The sequence below is a fragment of the Alligator mississippiensis genome, chromosome 4 (assembly GCF_030867095.1).
Source record: "Alligator mississippiensis isolate rAllMis1 chromosome 4, rAllMis1, whole genome shotgun sequence".
Lineage (NCBI taxonomy): Eukaryota > Metazoa > Chordata > Crocodylia > Alligatoridae > Alligator > Alligator mississippiensis.
The window spans coordinates 252,736,614-252,753,491 of NC_081827.1; the positions used below are offsets into that span (position 1 = coordinate 252,736,614).

At 51.2% G+C, this 16,878-nt stretch overlaps 1 protein-coding gene across 1 annotated transcript; it reads right to left on the reverse strand.

Moving 5' to 3' along the window:
• Positions 1–10,475: 10,475 nt before the first annotated feature.
• On the reverse strand, positions 10,476–15,270 carry LOC132250421 (uncharacterized). Its single transcript, XM_059727512.1, has 2 exons — positions 11,559–15,270; positions 10,476–10,673 (listed from the first exon to the last, which is right to left on the reverse strand). Exon 1 carries the CDS (start codon positions 13,745–13,747, stop codon positions 12,728–12,730), a length of 1,020 nt encoding a protein of 339 aa, XP_059583495.1. The 5' UTR covers positions 13,748–15,270; the 3' UTR covers positions 10,476–10,673; positions 11,559–12,727.
• Positions 15,271–16,878: the final 1,608 nt, after the last annotated feature.

Sequence of the window (16,878 nt, forward strand, 5' to 3'; positions counted from 1 at the left end):
ATTAAAGCGTGGCCTCCTGTCCTGCCAGGCTGCCTTCCACGTGTCCCTTGGGGTGGGGACGGGTGACATGCACCGGGGCAGGGATGCAAGCTCCCCTTCTGCTGGGCTGCACGGCTCTCTCCCCCCCCCCCTCGTCTCCTGCTCGAGAGGCCGTGGCAGGAGGTAGCCGCCAGGCCTCAAACTTTTAGCCATACGCTGATGTTTCCTGCAGCCTCTTGACTCAAAACTTCTTTCCCCAATTATAAAAGCAGCCTCTGTGCTGCGGGCTCGGGTGCCTGCCGGGGGTATTAAATAGCCGGCTTGTCAGGAGCTTTGACAGAGTTGCCAGTTGAATGCCTGGCCCTTGGAGTTCGAGCTCCTCTCTCAGGTTGTCAATCCGGCCTCTTTCACCAGCGCTGCAGAAACTATTTCACTAAAGAAGGGGGGAAAAAAAAGGAATTGGGCAGATAGCAGCACAGGGCCGTTCATTAGCGGCATCGGACCCTGCCACTGGCCAAAGATCAGGTTTCTCCTGCCTGGTGCTTTTCCAAGGGGGTATCGTGAGAATGCCTTGCATTTACGTAACCCTCGTCTCTGGGCCGAGAGCACGCAGGTGGCAGCTCGACTCTGTTTCTGTTAGCATCTCCTCATAGCCTTCATTACTGCCTATCCTCAGCATTACTCGTGGGCTCTTTGTTAGAAACCCCCCCCCCCCCATTTCTTGGAAAACACTGTTTTTTCCCCTCTCTCGGCTATGTTGCACCTCGTTATGATCCTTGCTGACATGGAAAGAGGCCATAGCTTTACAAGAGACGATGGAGAAGCATCCCTTTGGCCCCTCCAATGCATTTTAGAGCCATTTGGAAACCTAAGCAAGTTCAAGACATCTCAAAAGATTGAGAGATGACTCACAGATATGGGCGAGTGGTTTCTTTTCTTTGTCCTCAAGGAGCACTGTGGATTGGGCTTGGATCCAATACGTAGGAGAGGGACACGGCAAGTTCGATAAACTTCTTCGTGCAATGCAATGGGGCGGAGGTGCGGGGCGGTGAAATCAGTCCGCTCGCCGTTCGAAACCTCGGCGTGGCAACACCTTCGAGACGCGAGGGGAAGAAAACCCACCCCATACCAAAAGTGAAACTCGCTGCCTGAGGTTCGTTGACTAATCGGAGAGAAATGCCAAAAAAGAAAAAGGAAATGGGCAACAAACAAGGGATTATGAACTCTAAATTATTTTCACTTTTAAGATGAGTGGGTTTCTATATCATGGGCAAAACATGCTCTCTTCCCATCCAGCATTTTTCTCTTGACAGTGTCCTTTTCTCATTTGCAATCATAACAATAATTTAAGAAACCGCTGCAGTTTAAGCAACTTTAAGAGCAGCTCGGTGCAAAGACGGCGAGCGGCAGAGCACGGGCTGCAATAGTGGCGGCGAGGGCTAGGTGGCATACTGCCTCCAAGGACTTTCAGGCCAGGATGAATGAAAGGATCTCTCCAGCAGCTTTCTGTATCATTAAAGAAGAAAAAATAAACCATCCAGGAGTTTTAAAGAGGAGATAGCATTCATATTTTGCTTTCTCACATGCCTCTGGGGGGAATTGGTTTGAAAGCACTTGTTAAATATGAGCGCCCCCCAACTCGAGATCAATACATGGGTGTTTCGAGTTACCGTCTCTCTTTTGGATGATTAAAAGTCGACGGACAGGATTTTCTTCAGTGACTAGTGGTTTTGGTTATGGGAGTATGAGAGCATTAGGTCTGATTTTGCAGGAGCTACGTACCCAACCTCTGGAAATCGGGTCCTTCTTCGGCTGTCTCGGACTGGGACCCCAACATCTCAGTCCCTTGCAGAAATCAGGTTTTGGGTAAGTTCCCGTGGCAAAAACTGCTCCGGGGTCAAATGTTGTGGCCCTTCAGCGAGCAGAGTTTGGCCTTGAATTGACGGGAACATAGCACTTGATTTCTAGCGAAAAGGCTCTGGTGGTTCTGGGATTTTTACTACGGGCCTTGAGTATCTGCCTGTACAGAGGGAGGAGGATCGTCCGGCCCAGCGGATGGACCGGGGGGTCCTGCCCCTCCACACTTGCACGCCTGTGGGCAGGTTGCGGCATAGCTCGGCGTGTCCTGCTCCTTACACGCTTCTTCCTCTCCAGAGGCTTCCCCTAGGAGCATTGTGTAAAGTGCTTGGAGATCTTCAAATAGGGCCACGTTGCAGGTTTGCACAGATCCCGTGACTCTCTCTCCCCCCTTCGCCGCCCTCCCACCCCTTTTCTTTTTCACTGTAAATTGTTTGAAACGCAGACAATGCTCCAGCTTTGGCCCCAGGCAGAGGCACAGCCTCAATCGCTAAACTGCTTTAACACACATTTGCTGAGGCAGCAAAAAGCAACCTCTCTCTTCCCCCTCCCTTCCCCTCCCGCCCCTTCCCCCACCCCTGCACATGCACAAGGTAACTCGGCCTCCGAAAAAGGGTCGGAGTTGGCTGGAAAGGGAAAGTGCTCCCAGCTGAAGTGCAGAAAACACCTGTGTCTAATTAAACAAATGGGATAACCAGCAACAGAGAATAAATACAAGGAGGGGTATAAATTCTGCCTGGCTCTGGGAAGCTGGAGCAGATGCCGCCGCTCGGCGTGCTCTGCCGGTGTTATGCCATGGTGTGATTGCCCGTGCGGTGTCACGAAATACCGGGGCTGCGCCGGGCTTGTCCAGCGTGGGGTACCAGGGCACCGGGTGGCACGGGCAGACGTGGCCTGTCTCCTGCAGATGGGCACAGGGAAGACCTCTGGGAAGAAGCATGCTTTAAAGGAGCTTGGATTTTCCTTCCTGCTCCTCTGTGTCTGCCCAGCTTTCGTGGCAAGTGTTGGAGAAGCGCACGTGGCAGAGCGTGCCTCAGGACACGGACACCAACCTTTTTGGCAGGCGTGCCACCAGTGAGCCCTGCACCCTCTGCCCCTTCCCCTGCCCTGTTGGGTCCTCTTCTTCCCACCCTGTGCCCAATCTCCGTGGCCTGTCTGCCCCTCTGTTGCCTCTCCACGTGTCACACGCACCGGCTGCCCGGGCCACGCGTGGGGCACGTGCCACAGGTCGGCCACCCCAGCTTAGACGATGACAGGGCCGTAAGGCCCCAGGCAGGGATGGCCTCGTGATGCCCAAAGCGATGCAGCGCGCCCCGTCGCATTCGCCGTAGCCCTGCTGCTCTCCTGCCCTCCCGCCTTCTCCTGAGACAGAGCCTAGCTCCGCTTGAATTGCAGGAGGCTTTTACGTCTGCTGCGATTGCCATACTCCGTCTTGCATACCTGCCCCGTGGTGCAACATCTTTCCATAATCTCCCCGCCCCGCTCCCTGAGAAGCTTGGAGATAACTTCTCTTTCTTTGCCCAGCTTGTCTTCTACCAGCACGGGATCCTTCCCCTCCTTCCTGGGTTAACCCTGGAGGATAAATCAACAGGACTTGCCGTTTTCACTTCCGTGTTGCTGGTAGCACGGTTGGGGAGGATGGACGGAGATGCGGGTTGGACTAGAGGTCCTTCCCCACCCTGCTTGTCTAGGACTCTTTGAGAGGCCAAGAGCCTCTGGAGCTGAAAGCAGACTGTTTTCAGTACCTGCTCCATTGGGGCTACAGCAGATCGTCATGTCAGGACAGGAGGCAGCAGGGGTAGGTGTCATCCTGGGGGGAGAAGGGTGCACTGAAGACAGGAGGGGTAAATGCGACGGGGCTGGTTCTGTATGGAGAAAACCACATCCATTCGGTGATGTCCAAAGAGCGTTTTGGTTTGAAAGACAACTATTCGGTGCATTGGCAAGTTGATCAGCGATCTCCGCATGGCTTCAGGGCCGGTTCATTTGTGCTGCTTCTGATACCGGCTCTTCTGCAGCTGCGGGAGAGCGGCAAATAGCAGCTGAGTGCCATGGAGGTAGGGTGGATCTGCCTTTTTTAAATAAAAAGGTCAATTGGGAGGAACGTTTCCCACTTGATATTAATTGAGGTTATGGTTTGCATCGGCAAATGCCTTCTCACCTTCTGTCCTGGCCCAGTTATTATTTCCCTTTAACGGTTTTCATGGTGCTATAGGATCCCAGTGCTACTTCTTGACATTTCTTAAGGCTTCCTTTAGTCAGGACAATAGCTAGAAGCTCCCCGCCGCATACGGTGCCTCAGCCTTCACCTTACCCACAGGGGCAACACAGAAGGGACTCATGGCTACACCAATGTCACCTGTCCGACATGGAGACTGTCAACAAGGGCTGTCATCGTTCCCCTTGAGAGAGCAGCTTTAGTTATACGGCACCAAACCGAGATCTGCCAACTTATTTCAAATGCAGCAAAACCCGACTACCTGCTCCTTTCAGCCCCTGCTCACCTGGAGGATGATGATACCGCTCACCTGGAGGATGGTGATACCGCTTACCTGGAGGATAATACCGCTCACCTGGAGGATGGTGATACCGCTCACCTGGAGGATGGTGATACCGCTCACCTGGAGGATGATACTGCTCACCTGGAGGATGGTGATACTACTCACCTGGAGGATGGTGATACTGCTCACCTGGAGGATAATACCGCTCACCTGGAGGATGATGATACCGCTTACCTGGAGGATGGTGATACTGCTCACCTGGTGGATGATGATACCGCTCACCTGGAGGATGATACCGCTCACCTGGAGGATGGTGATACTGCTCACCTGGAGGATGATGATACCGCTCACCTGGAGGATGATACCGCTCACCTGGAGGATGGTGATACTGCTCACCTGGAGGATGATACCGCTCACCTGGAGGATGGTGATACCGCTCACCTGGAGGATGGTGATACCGCTCACCTGGAGGATGGTGATACTGCTCACCTGGAGGATGGTGATACCGCTCACCTGGAGGATGGTGATACCGCTCACTTGAAGGATGGTGATACCGCTCACCTGGTGGATGATACCGCTCACCTGGAGGATGGTGATACCGCTCACCTGGAGGATGATACTGCTCACCTGGAGGATGGTGATACCGCTCACCTGGAGGATGATACCGCTCACCTGGAGGATGGTGATACCGCTCACCTGGAGGATGATACTGCTCACCTGGAGGATGGTGATACCGCTTACCTGGAGGATGATACCGCTCACCTGGAGGATGGTGATACCGCTCACCTGGAGGATGATACTGCTCACCTGGAGGATGGTGATACAGCTCACTTGAAGGATGGTGATACCGCTCACCTGGTGGATGATGATACCGCTCACCTGGAGGATGGTGATACTGCTCACCTGGAGGATGGTGATACCGCTCACTTGAAGGATGGTGATACCGCTCACCTGGAGGATGGTGATACCGCTCACTTGAAGGATGGTGATACCGCTCACCTGGTGGATGATGATACCACTCACCTGGAGGATGGTGATACCGCTCACCAGGAGGATGATACCGCTCACCTGGAGGATAATACCGCTCACCTGGAGGATGGTGATACTGCTCACCTGGAGGATGATACCGCTCACCTGGAGGATGGTGATACTGCTCACCTGGAGGATGGTGATACCGCTCACCTGGAGGATGGTGATACCGCTCACCTGGAGGATGATACCGCTCACCTGGAGGATGGTGATACTGCTCACCTGGAGGATGGTGATACCGCTCACCTGGAGGATGGTGATACCGCTTACCTGGAAGATAATACCGCTCACCTGGAGGATGATGATACCGCTCACCTGGAGGATGATACCTCTCACCTGGAGGATGGTGATACCGCTTACCTGGAGGATGGTGATACCGCTCACCTGGAGGATGGTGATACCGCTCACCTGGAGGATGGTGATACCGCTCACCTGGAGGATGGTGATACCGCTCACCTGGAGGATGATGATACCGCTCACCTGGAGGATGATACCTCTCACCTGGAGGATGGTGATACCGCTTACCTGGAGGATGGTGATACCGCTCACCTGGAGGATGGTGATACTGCTCACCTGGAGGATGATACTGCTCACCTGGAGGATGGTGATACCGCTCACCTGGAGGATGGTGATACCGCTCACCTGGAGGATGGTGATACCGCTCACCTGGTGGATGATGATACTGCTCACCTGGAGGATGGTGATACCGCTCACCTGGAGGATGATACCGCTCACCTGGAGGATGGTGATACCGCTCACCTGGTGGATGATGATACCGCTCACCTGGAGGATGATACCGCTCACCTGGAGGATGGTGATACTGCTCACCTGGTGGATGATGATACCGCTCACCTGGAGGATGGTGATACCGCTCACCTGGTGGATGATGATACCGCTCACCTGGAGGATGATACCGCTCACCTGGAGGATGGTGATACTGCTCACCTGGTGGATGATGATACCGCTCACCTGGAGGATGGTGATACTGCTCACCTGGAGGATGATACTGCTCACCTGGAGGATGGTGATACTGCTCACCTGGTGGATGATGATACCGCTCACCTGGTGGATGATGATACCGCTCACCTGGAGGATGATACCGCTCACCTGGAGGATGGTGATACTGCTCACCTGGTGGATGATGATACCGCTCACCTGGAGGATGATACTGCTCACCTGGAGGATGGTGATACTGCTCACCTGGAGGATGGTGATACCGCTTACCTGGAGGATGGTGATACCGCTCACCTGGAGGATGGTGATACCGCTCACCTGGTGGATGATGATACTGCTCACCTGGAGGATGGTGATACCGCTCACCTGGAGGATGATACCGCTCACCTGGAGGATGGTGATACCGCTCACCTGGAGGATGATACTGCTCACCTGGAGGATGGTGATACAGCTCACTTGAAGGATGGTGATACCGCTCACCTGGAGGATGGTGATACTGCTCACCTGGAGGATGGTGATACCGCTCACCTGGAGGATGATACTGCTCACCTGGAGGATGGTGATACAGCTCACTTGAAGGATGGTGATACCGCTCACCTGGAGGATGGTGATACTGCTCACCTGGAGGATGGTGATACCGCTTACCTGGAGGATGGTGATACCGCTCACTTGAAGGATGGTGATACCGCTCACCTGGTGGATGATGATACCACTCACCTGGAGGATGGTGATACCGCTCACCTGGAGGATGATACCGCTCACCTGGAGGATGGTGATACCGCTCACCTGGAGGATGATGATACCGCTCACCTGGAGGAGGATGATACTGCTCACCTGGAGGATGATACCGCTCACTTGAAGGATGGTGATACCGCTCACCTGGAGGATGATACCGCTTACCTGGAGGATGATACCGCTTACCTGGAGGATGATACCGCTTACCTGGAGGATGGTGATACCGCTCACCTGGAGGATGATACCGCTTACCTGGAGGATGATACCGCTTACCTGGAGGATGGTGATACCGCTCACCTGGAGGATGGTGATACCGCTCACCTGGTGGATGGTGATACCACTCACCTGGAGGATGATACCGCTCACCTGGAGGATGGTGATATCCCTTAGCTAATTTCTGGAGGACCCTCTCTCCTCCCCTCCCATTTAAAGTTACGGGATATTATTTTCTAACGACAACGCTCTTCCAGCTGTCTCACCCCCCGAGAGAGGAAAACCCGGTTCCAGCATTTTCTGCAGGAGCGGCCGTCACCACCGCGCTCCTCTCGCACCTTTCTCCTCTCTCCCTGTTTGAGACATAGGAGGCTCCTTTCACCTTTTCTCCTGAGTTACTGCCTTTCAGTTGCCAAAAAGAGATAAACCAGGGGAAAAAAAAAAGAGTTATAATCTGATAAGATTATGATTAATTACATTCAGCATAAGCGCTGCCTGCTGGCCAGCTGGGCTGGTGACAAGTTGGAGAAGGAGGTCCAGGTCTTGAAACCTGCCTTTAGCGCTCAGCGTTTGCTTTGTTGTGCGGATTAACAGCTCGGGACTTGCAGCTGATACGATGCCTGGCGGGGCTGTCTGCTCCCTGCTTCAGCCTCTCTGGCTTCTTTGGAAAGTCTCCTGCAGATGGGAATGCAATCACCGAACGGGCGACACAGCTCGGTTGCAGGCACAGGCCCTCCTTACACACTCCCAGCTGCACGTTTGCTTGTCTTTTCCGTCGTAACGAGTTGTTTCATTCCCCCGTTCACGACACCACTCACTTTCCTCCAGGGACCTGTGAGGCGACGTTTAGTCACTGCCTGGCTTTAGGGCACCTCTTTCTCACATTGCTGAATTGCATTGGTTTTAATACCTTTCAGTGAAAATGAGGTGCTTATCCCATCATGCCTCAGTGCGGGATAGAGGGTCTAGAGAGAACACACCTGGAGCACTGGCAGTGCATGCTGGGATGTCTTCAGCAGCTGGATGGCATGTTCACGTGGGGTTGTCCATGCGAGGCAATATATCGATAAATAATGGGATGCTGTAGTTGGGGCCGGTCCTGCTTGGAGCAGGGGTTGGACTCAATGTGACCTCCCGAGGTCCCTTCCAGCCCTCCTTGTCTATAAATCCATCCTAGGATGCTGCGCTGGTCACAGCGATGGGGCCGGCTGTACCTTTGGCTGCTCTAAGAGCTTTCCTGACTGCAACCCCTAAAGCAAAAAGCTTTGCTTCGTGCAAGACTGTCTCCAGGGCGCTGCGGTCCTGTGCATGGGATGGGACTACTCCAGAGACCCGCTGTATCGAGCCCTTCGGTGAATGCAGTGACGCAGAGCAGCTCCTTTAAAAAAAAAGGGGCTGGAAATTTTTCCACAAGGGACACGGCAATCTGGCAAGAGGGCTAAGAGAGGTAATGAGCCGTGTTAGTCTAGATTTAAACTAAATAATCTTATAGTCGAACTAAGACAGAGTTCACCCACAGAAGGCCTGCATGCATCTCTCTCACTTGCAGCTTAGCATCTCTCCCCCTGCCTGGCCAGCCCTTGGGTCTCGGGCTCGATCTGTCCCTCCTTCTCCAGATCCCTGCCAATCTACCCTTTCCCTACGCCCAGAGTTCAGGCTTTTCTCTCTTCTAGGGTTAAGGGTCGGGTTCGGGTTAGGGGTAGGCATAGGGGTAGGGTTAGGGTTGGTTCTTGGTCCCCTAGCCAGGGACATGGGGCCCCACCTGGGCAGAGGAAGGGCTTCAAAGGTGACACCTGTCTTGTCAATTGAGCACCGATGAGGCCAAGCCATTATCTGCCTCTCAGGGGACTTGAAGTGTACACCTGCCCGAGTTAACTCCTTCCCCAGAGAGCCAACAGCACAGCAAGGGTGAAAAAAGCAAACCTAAGCATGCATCTTAATCCTAAAAGCTCTGTCTCCATACGCCTGCATTGCAACGTTAGCTTCCTGCAGTTGGGGGATAACGCCCGAGGGTTGTATCATGACGTGTGTAGGATCTCCAAGTCGTTAGCATGGGAGGAGCCGATTGAGCCCATGATGGGTTTGAGGCTTGACCTTACTGCTGTGCTTGCTTGGTTTGACCTGGTGTTGGCGGTAGGTCCTGGCAGGGCCCTGCAGAGACTCAGCGAAGAGCCAGGTGCTTGTCGTATCAACCCATCGTAAGACTATTTACAGCCACAGCTTTGCTTTACTGTAAGCGTCCCAGTCTGGCCACGAGCACGAGTTACTGCTCATCCACATCTGGATTTTAAGGCAGCGGCTGGCATCTTGCATTTCTCGAGGCATCCGGGGAGTCGACTTGTAGGCGGGCGCGCTCACGGGAGCCAAGGGAAGCGGGGAGCTGTGGATGAGCAGGGCTCGGCCTCTCGGGTGACGGGGGATAAGTTTCGGAAACGTGGTCCCTGGGCTGTGCTGGTGTGTTTTGGGGAGCAGCGTCAGGAGAAGGGCTTGAAGCAGCCCCCCACGTTATATTCCCAATCCCATTGGCGGCAGAGCCCTGTCGTGGGGTGTTAAGTCAGTACAAAATCTAGCCCTGTCTCCAGACGCAGCAAGTATACCAGGGGAGGCAAGGATGAATCATCTTTTTGCTCACGCTGCCTCTGACACCTGGAATTTTCTCCTTTCTGCCCAAAACCAGAGCCTCATTTCCTGCTCGCTCAGGCTGACACTGGCTCCCTCTGGGAAGACGAGCACAGCGGTGCTTGGGGAAGGCATTGCAGCAGGCTGAATCGGTCACGTGTGCCCCAGCTTAAACCCAGTGTAATTAATATTACAATGATAGGATCATAGAAAATGAGGGTGGAAGGGACCTCAGCAGGTCACATCTAGCCCAGCCCCCTGCTCCGAGCAGGACCATCCTCAACGAGATCCCCGACCGTCCCCAATCAGCACCCACGTTGCACAGCCCCTTGAACACGCCCGCCCAAAAACTCAACGTTGCCCCCAACTTCCCATTATTTATTGGATGTCCCCCCCAAAAAAAGGTAGAAGCGCCGAACGAAAATGTGATCCAAGAAACCGGGAGAGAAGAAGGAGTCCGTGCCAAGCACAGAAACAGTAGGGCATTAAACACACAATCGTCTCAAGCCTCGGAGTTCACATCAAAGGTCTGAATCAGCTCCAAGTCACCTTTTTCTTTTTTATACATATATTTTATTTGACATCAGAAGAAAAGTTTCACAACCTGGGGCTGACGTGGCGCGTTCTCCTGTTGGCGTTCGCTGCCGTAGGATGAGAAAAACTTCCCGGGGGCGAGCTCTTGCCTCATGTTCACATCCACGGCGCTGTCCCTGGAAGCCGTCGCCTTTTGAGCTTGGCAGTGGGAAACTTTATGAAGAAAGGCTGAGGGAATTGGGCTGATTGAGTCTGCAGAAGAGAAGACCGAGGGGGATTGAATAGCAGCCTTCACCTCCCTGCAGGGGGGTTGCAAAGAGGATGGAGCTGGGCTGGTCTCAGTGGGGGCAGATGAGCAATGGGCTCAAGTTGCAGCAAGAGCAATTTAGGTTAGATATTAGGAAAAACTTCTCACTAGGAGGGTGGTGAAGCACTGGAGCAGGCTCCCCAGAGAGGTGGTGGCACCTCCATCCTTGGAGGTGTTGAAGACCCAGGTAGACAAAGCCCTGGCTGGGATGATGGAGTTGGGGCTGGTCCTGCTTGGAGCAGGGGTTGCACTAGATGTGACCCCCCGAGGTCCCTTCAACCCTCACTTTCTATGATTTCTATGAAACTATTGTGATTCTTGTGTCCCAAAGACCGGTCAAGGTTGTGTCTTTGCTCCATGTCATGATGCAATACAGCCTCTTCCAGAATCAACTGAGGGTTTTGCATCCTGCACATTGAGCCAGGAGTTTCCTAGACAAATTCAAAATGTGCTGATTGCCAGCAGGACAGGGAGATCTCTATGCTTGGAGGGTATTTTATCCCCAGCAGCATTTCCATCTCACTTACCCCATTGCTTGGAGAAAGTGGGACAAAAATGATGTTCTGTTTTTGCTAATTAAAGCCAGAGATTCTGCGACAGAAAGCCAGAAGAGCTGCGATGATTTTAGTGCAGCGAGGAGGAGGTTGAGGGGTAGGGGAACAGCCTCCAAACAAAAAGAGTCAGTATAACAGGGAATAGCAATCACTTGTTCCTTGTGCGCGCAGGAGACGGGATTAGAAATAATGGACTGAAATTGCAACATGGGAGATTTAGGTTAGCTATTAAGTACTTTCTAACGAGGAGGGTGGGGAAGCAGTGGAATAAATTACCTGGAGCGGTTGTGAAGTCTCTGTCACTGGAATTTATAAGCACAGGTTGAGCAAACATCTGTCTGGGATGGCTCAGACCGGGTTGCTCCTGTCTCGAGCAGTGCTTGGACTAGATTTCACTTCCTGAGATCTCTTCAGGCCTCATTTTTCTACGATCCTTATCTGTGATGCGGTGAGACTGCAACTTTGGAGACACAAACGTGATAGTGCAAATCATTGCTCTTAACGTGACGATGCCACGTGGGCAGGCAACCAACGGAAGTGTTTTCCACGGGGAAAAAATAAATTTGGGGTTTATTTCAAATTCAACCCACTGAAATAATTGTGCAGATGCAGAATGGGACGATGAAGCCAGAGACCCCGTCCCCAGACGATCAGGGCAGGTGGCAATCTTGGATATACGAGGCGCAGCACTTCCAGAAAACAATTAAGCATCAGTTTGCTCAACTGGCAAAGGATGTCTGTGATCCTGAAGGGCTGCCTTGGTCTGGTGGAGGAACAAGCAAAAGGCTGATGATGTTAAACTCTTCTCCAAAAAAGGAGGGTTATTTTTTCTAGAGCAATATCTGGCGGTGCCCCGTGAACCACAGGCCATCCAGTCTGTGGGATAAGACTTAAGCAATGCCAGAGTTAGATGAGAGGAGAGAGAAGGGATCTAGAGGAGACTCCTTTTTCTTACAAACGATGAAAAAGCAGGGCAGCCCCAATTCTGCTGCGAAGCTGCCCTGGGGGTCATTGCAGACTCAGTATCCCAAGAGATTAGGCTGCTTGGCGGCAGGTTGCGTCGTGGAGAGCCGAGCTTTCTTCTTAGCTCAGCACCTGGTCAGAAGCCCATGCTGTTTCAGGGAAGGAAAAATGCATCCACGCTGCGCTTTCCTCCTTCGTACTAGGTTCTCACCAGCCCCTTCAAGCCTCCCCCACCTGTCCTGATCCCCTGGAAATCCTGTTTCAACAGACTTGCAAGGTAAAACTGGTTCCTGAAACTCTCTCACGTTTCTTCAGATCAGAGGTTGTGCACACTGCTATTCCCTGAACCCCCTGCAAACCAGGCAGCTCCTCTCCTCTCCGTGGGATGGTGTCCTGCACTGGACACAGGACTCCATCACGGCATCTCACCTTGTGTTCTGCATTCAGCTCTTCTTCCAGCACAACCTAGAAGCCTGTGTACCTTATGGTTGCTGTAGTTGCCCACGGCAGTTGCAATGGCAGTTGCAATGGTTGCCCACAGCAGTTGCAATGGACAATTGAAATGCCAGTTGTCCACAGCAGTTGCAATGGCAGTTGCAATGGTTGTCCATGGCAGTTGCAATGCACGTTTCAATGGTTGTCCACAGCAGTTGCAGTGGCCAGTTGCAATGACTAGTTGCAATGGTTGTGCACAGCAGTTGCAATGGCAGTTGCAATGGTTGTCCATGGCAGTTGCAATGGACAGTTGCCATGGTTGTCCACAGCAGTTGCAGTGGCCAGTTGCAATGGGAGTTGCAATGGTTGTCCTTGGCAGTTGCAATGGCAGTTGCAATGGTTGTCCACAGCAGTTTCAATGGACAGTTGCAATGGCAGTTGTCCACAGCAGTTGCATCGCCAGTTGCAATGGTTGCCCATGACAGTTGCAATGGCAGTTGCAATGGTTGTCCACGGCAGTTGCAATGGCCAGTTGCAATGGCAGTTGCAATGGTTGTCCACAGCAGTTGCAAAGGACAGTTGCAATGGCAGTTGTCCACTGCAGTTGCAATGACCAGTTGCAATGGTTGTCCACGGCAGTTGCAATGGCCAGTTTCAATGGCAGTTGCAATGGTTGTCCACAGCAGTTGCAATGGACAATTGCAATGCCAGTTGTCCACAGCAGTTGCAATGGCAGTTGCAATGGTTGTCCATGGCAGTTGCAATGCACGTTTCAATGGTTGTCCACAGCAGTTGCAGTGGCCAGTTGCAATGGCAGTTGCAATGGTTGTCCACAGCAGTTGCAGTGGCCAGTTGCAATGGACAGTTGCAATGGTTGTCCACAGCAGTTGCAATGGCAGTTGCAATGGTTGTCCATGGCAGTTGCAATGGACAGTTGCAATGGTTGTCCACAGCAGTTGCAATGGCAGTTGCAATGGTTGTCCATGGCAGTTGCAATGGACAGTTGCAATGGTTGTCCACAGCAGTTGCAGTGGCCAGTTGCAATGGCAGTTGCAATGGTTGTCCATGGCAGTTGCAATGACCAACTGCAATGGTTGTCCACAGCAGTTTCAATGGACAGTTGCAATGGCAGTTGTCCACAGCAGTTGCATCGCCAGTTGCAATGGTTGCCCATGACAGTTGCAATGGCAGTTGCAATGGTTGTCCACGGCAGTTGCAAAGGACAGTTGCAATGGTTGTCCACAGCAGTTGCATCGCCAGTTGCAATGGTTGTCCACGGCAGTTGCATTGCCAGTTGCAATGGTTGCCCATGACAGTTGCAATGGCAGTTGTCCATGGCAGTTGCAACAACCAGTTGCAATGGTTTCTCCTATATCATCAGCCTTTTCTTCCCTTAATCCATCTTTTGGCTAGGGATTGTTTCATTCATCCCATTCTCCTTCAATCTGACCCCTTCTCTCGAAGTAATTCACGTACATATCGCTATGTCTAGTTGCCCTACATTTATCACTGCCTGGTCCTCTCATCTTGACAGCTCAGGTTTTTAAAATTCCAGGTCTGTTGCTCTTCATTATTTGCAAAGGTCTGATAACGGATATCTGGGGTCTTCCATTGCTCTCCCAGTACCTGGATGACAGACCTGTACTGAATGGACTGTTTTAGGGTTGCTCAAGTACCGTATCTCTTACAGAGACAGAAGGGCCTCAACTTTAGCTTGAGGCTGGGCTGTGGTTTTAAAGAAAGTCATGACTCATGAGTTGTAATCTCAAGACTGCTGGTATGTGACTTAAATTCATCATGGTACATACAAGTGGTAGAATTACAATTCATAAGCTCTTTGCCCTCCAGCTTGAGTAGCTTCCATGAGGCCAACATGAACGTGTGTCTGCTAAGGGAATAGATTATTTAAGAGAATATATTTACTCTGATTGAAAGGGCCAAAGATATCCAGATTTCCCACAGGGCTCAGCCTCACAGCTGATAAGGAAACACGCTGTTAAAAGCATACATTTCCAGTGCCCTGCAAAGGGAAAGGTGAGAGGAGAACCAGATGAAAGGGGAAAGGGTTATACTCTGTTCTCAATGAAGTTCAGCCGAAGTCAATGGGATTGACAGAAAATAGGATGTGGGCTTAGATCTGTTAAATGAAGACATTTCCAGAGTGCCAGATCACGTGGTCGAGCTCTCCGAAACAAATCCTGTTAAAGGAGAAAGGATTTGTCAGTGGACTGAAAGGTCGGGGAAACAAGATTATTTGTTTAATGGGTTTCTGCTGCATTACTGAACACATTATCTCAAAACGCGGTGAGAGCAGCTCTGCCTATTCTACCGCGTCCTTTGCTTTATTATTTAAGAATCCAGTGAGAACCAAAACTTGACACCTCATTTCCCTTGGATATATGTGCCCATAGGTCATATGATTTATTTGGTGGGATTCCCCCCCGCAAATGTTTCAATGCTTCTCTCCCCAAACCCTGCAAATAAATTAAATGCACCCAACACATGCATACCCAGCACATACCCAACACAAACACACGTGTATATCCAACATGTGCCCAATGCAAGCATACATGCATACCCAACACATACCCAACACAAACACACGTGTATATCCAACGTGTACCCGGTGCAAACACACGTGCATACCCAATGCAGACCCAACACAAACACGTGTATATCCAATGTGTACCCGGTGCAAACACACGTGCATACCCAATGCAGACCCAACACAAATATACATGTATATCTAACGTACCTAATGCAAACACATGTGAATACCCAATGCATACCCAAGTATATCCAGCGCTGGTCCAACCATTGGGTGAACTAGGTGGTCACCTAGGGCACCAAAATTTTTTTGGAGGTTGGGGGGGGCAAAATGATATGCAGAACAAAATAACAGGAACATTGTTCTAAATCACAGAAACTGAAAGCAGGAAAGCAAAGCTCTAATTTTTTACACAAATGTTCATGAGGATTTTCTTTTAATTATACACATATTACAACAGATTCTTTTAGAATTTTTTCAGTATAATTGTGTTAGGGTTAATGAAAAGTGTGAAACAATCAATAAAAACTTTTCTTTTTATTGTTTTATTGTTCATTTTGAATATCATATAAGTACATGTAAAAGTTAATTCTAGATGTCTTATTTTCCTCTATACTGGAAGTGGTGGGGGTACACAGTTCGCTTAGGGCACAAAATACCCTTGGACTGGCCCTGTGTATATCCAACGTACCCAATGCAAGCACGTGCGCATGCCCAACACATACCCAACACGAACACGCATGCATATCTAACATGTACCCAGTGCAAACACGTGCATATGAGGAACCTGGCCCAGCCCCTCACACCCAACGGTGAATCTCTGTTATGTATGTATTCTAGCATTATGAATATCCAGGACAAACCAGCACGCACAAGGCACCCATCAGTCACAAATAACCCTACATTATCTAGCCAAGGAGCCATCCTATGACGATGACCAACCAATATGGTGCACGCTATCTGCCTGCAACCCTCCATAAGTACCCAAGAAAATGTCCAGCAAGCAAAATCAACCTGACAAGGATGGATGATTGGAGGATTCACAGCACCCGTGAGCACCTAGCCACATACATGCAGCGAACTAGCCATGTACATACAATGGAGAAGACAGCTTTGGCACTGAAATTAATTTTAGCTTCGTGAGTCCAGCGGGGCCATTATGAATAACAACATGAAGAAATGAAAGGACAAATATCCACTAAGATCTATGCCAGCTATTGCCATTGTGTCTTAATCCATTTTGACAGTGTCCATCTTCAATCCCCACCACTGGTTTGGCCTGGGAGGTGTCCCGTTTCACCTTGTTCTTGCATCTTGGGTTGAAACATACTTTTAAACCAGAAGGAGCTTTGTGGTTTAGCTCCGCTGACTACAAAGGACTGGAAGACAAAAGGAAGCAGGTCCTAATCTCTCCAGAGCCCATGACTCATCCCATGATGCAGGGCAAGTTGCTTGACCTGCCTGAGCTTTGTTCTGCACAGCTGCAAAATTGGGTAAGGAATAAATAGAAACCTTCCCGAAACCCCCCCGCCCCCCCAGCTGCTGAGATTTCCTGAGCAAATAAATGACCCACTGTCCAGTCCCCCACTCCCAAATACTTCTCTCCTCATCGTTCAGCAACAGCTCGTTCCAAATGGGAGGTGTGGGGCT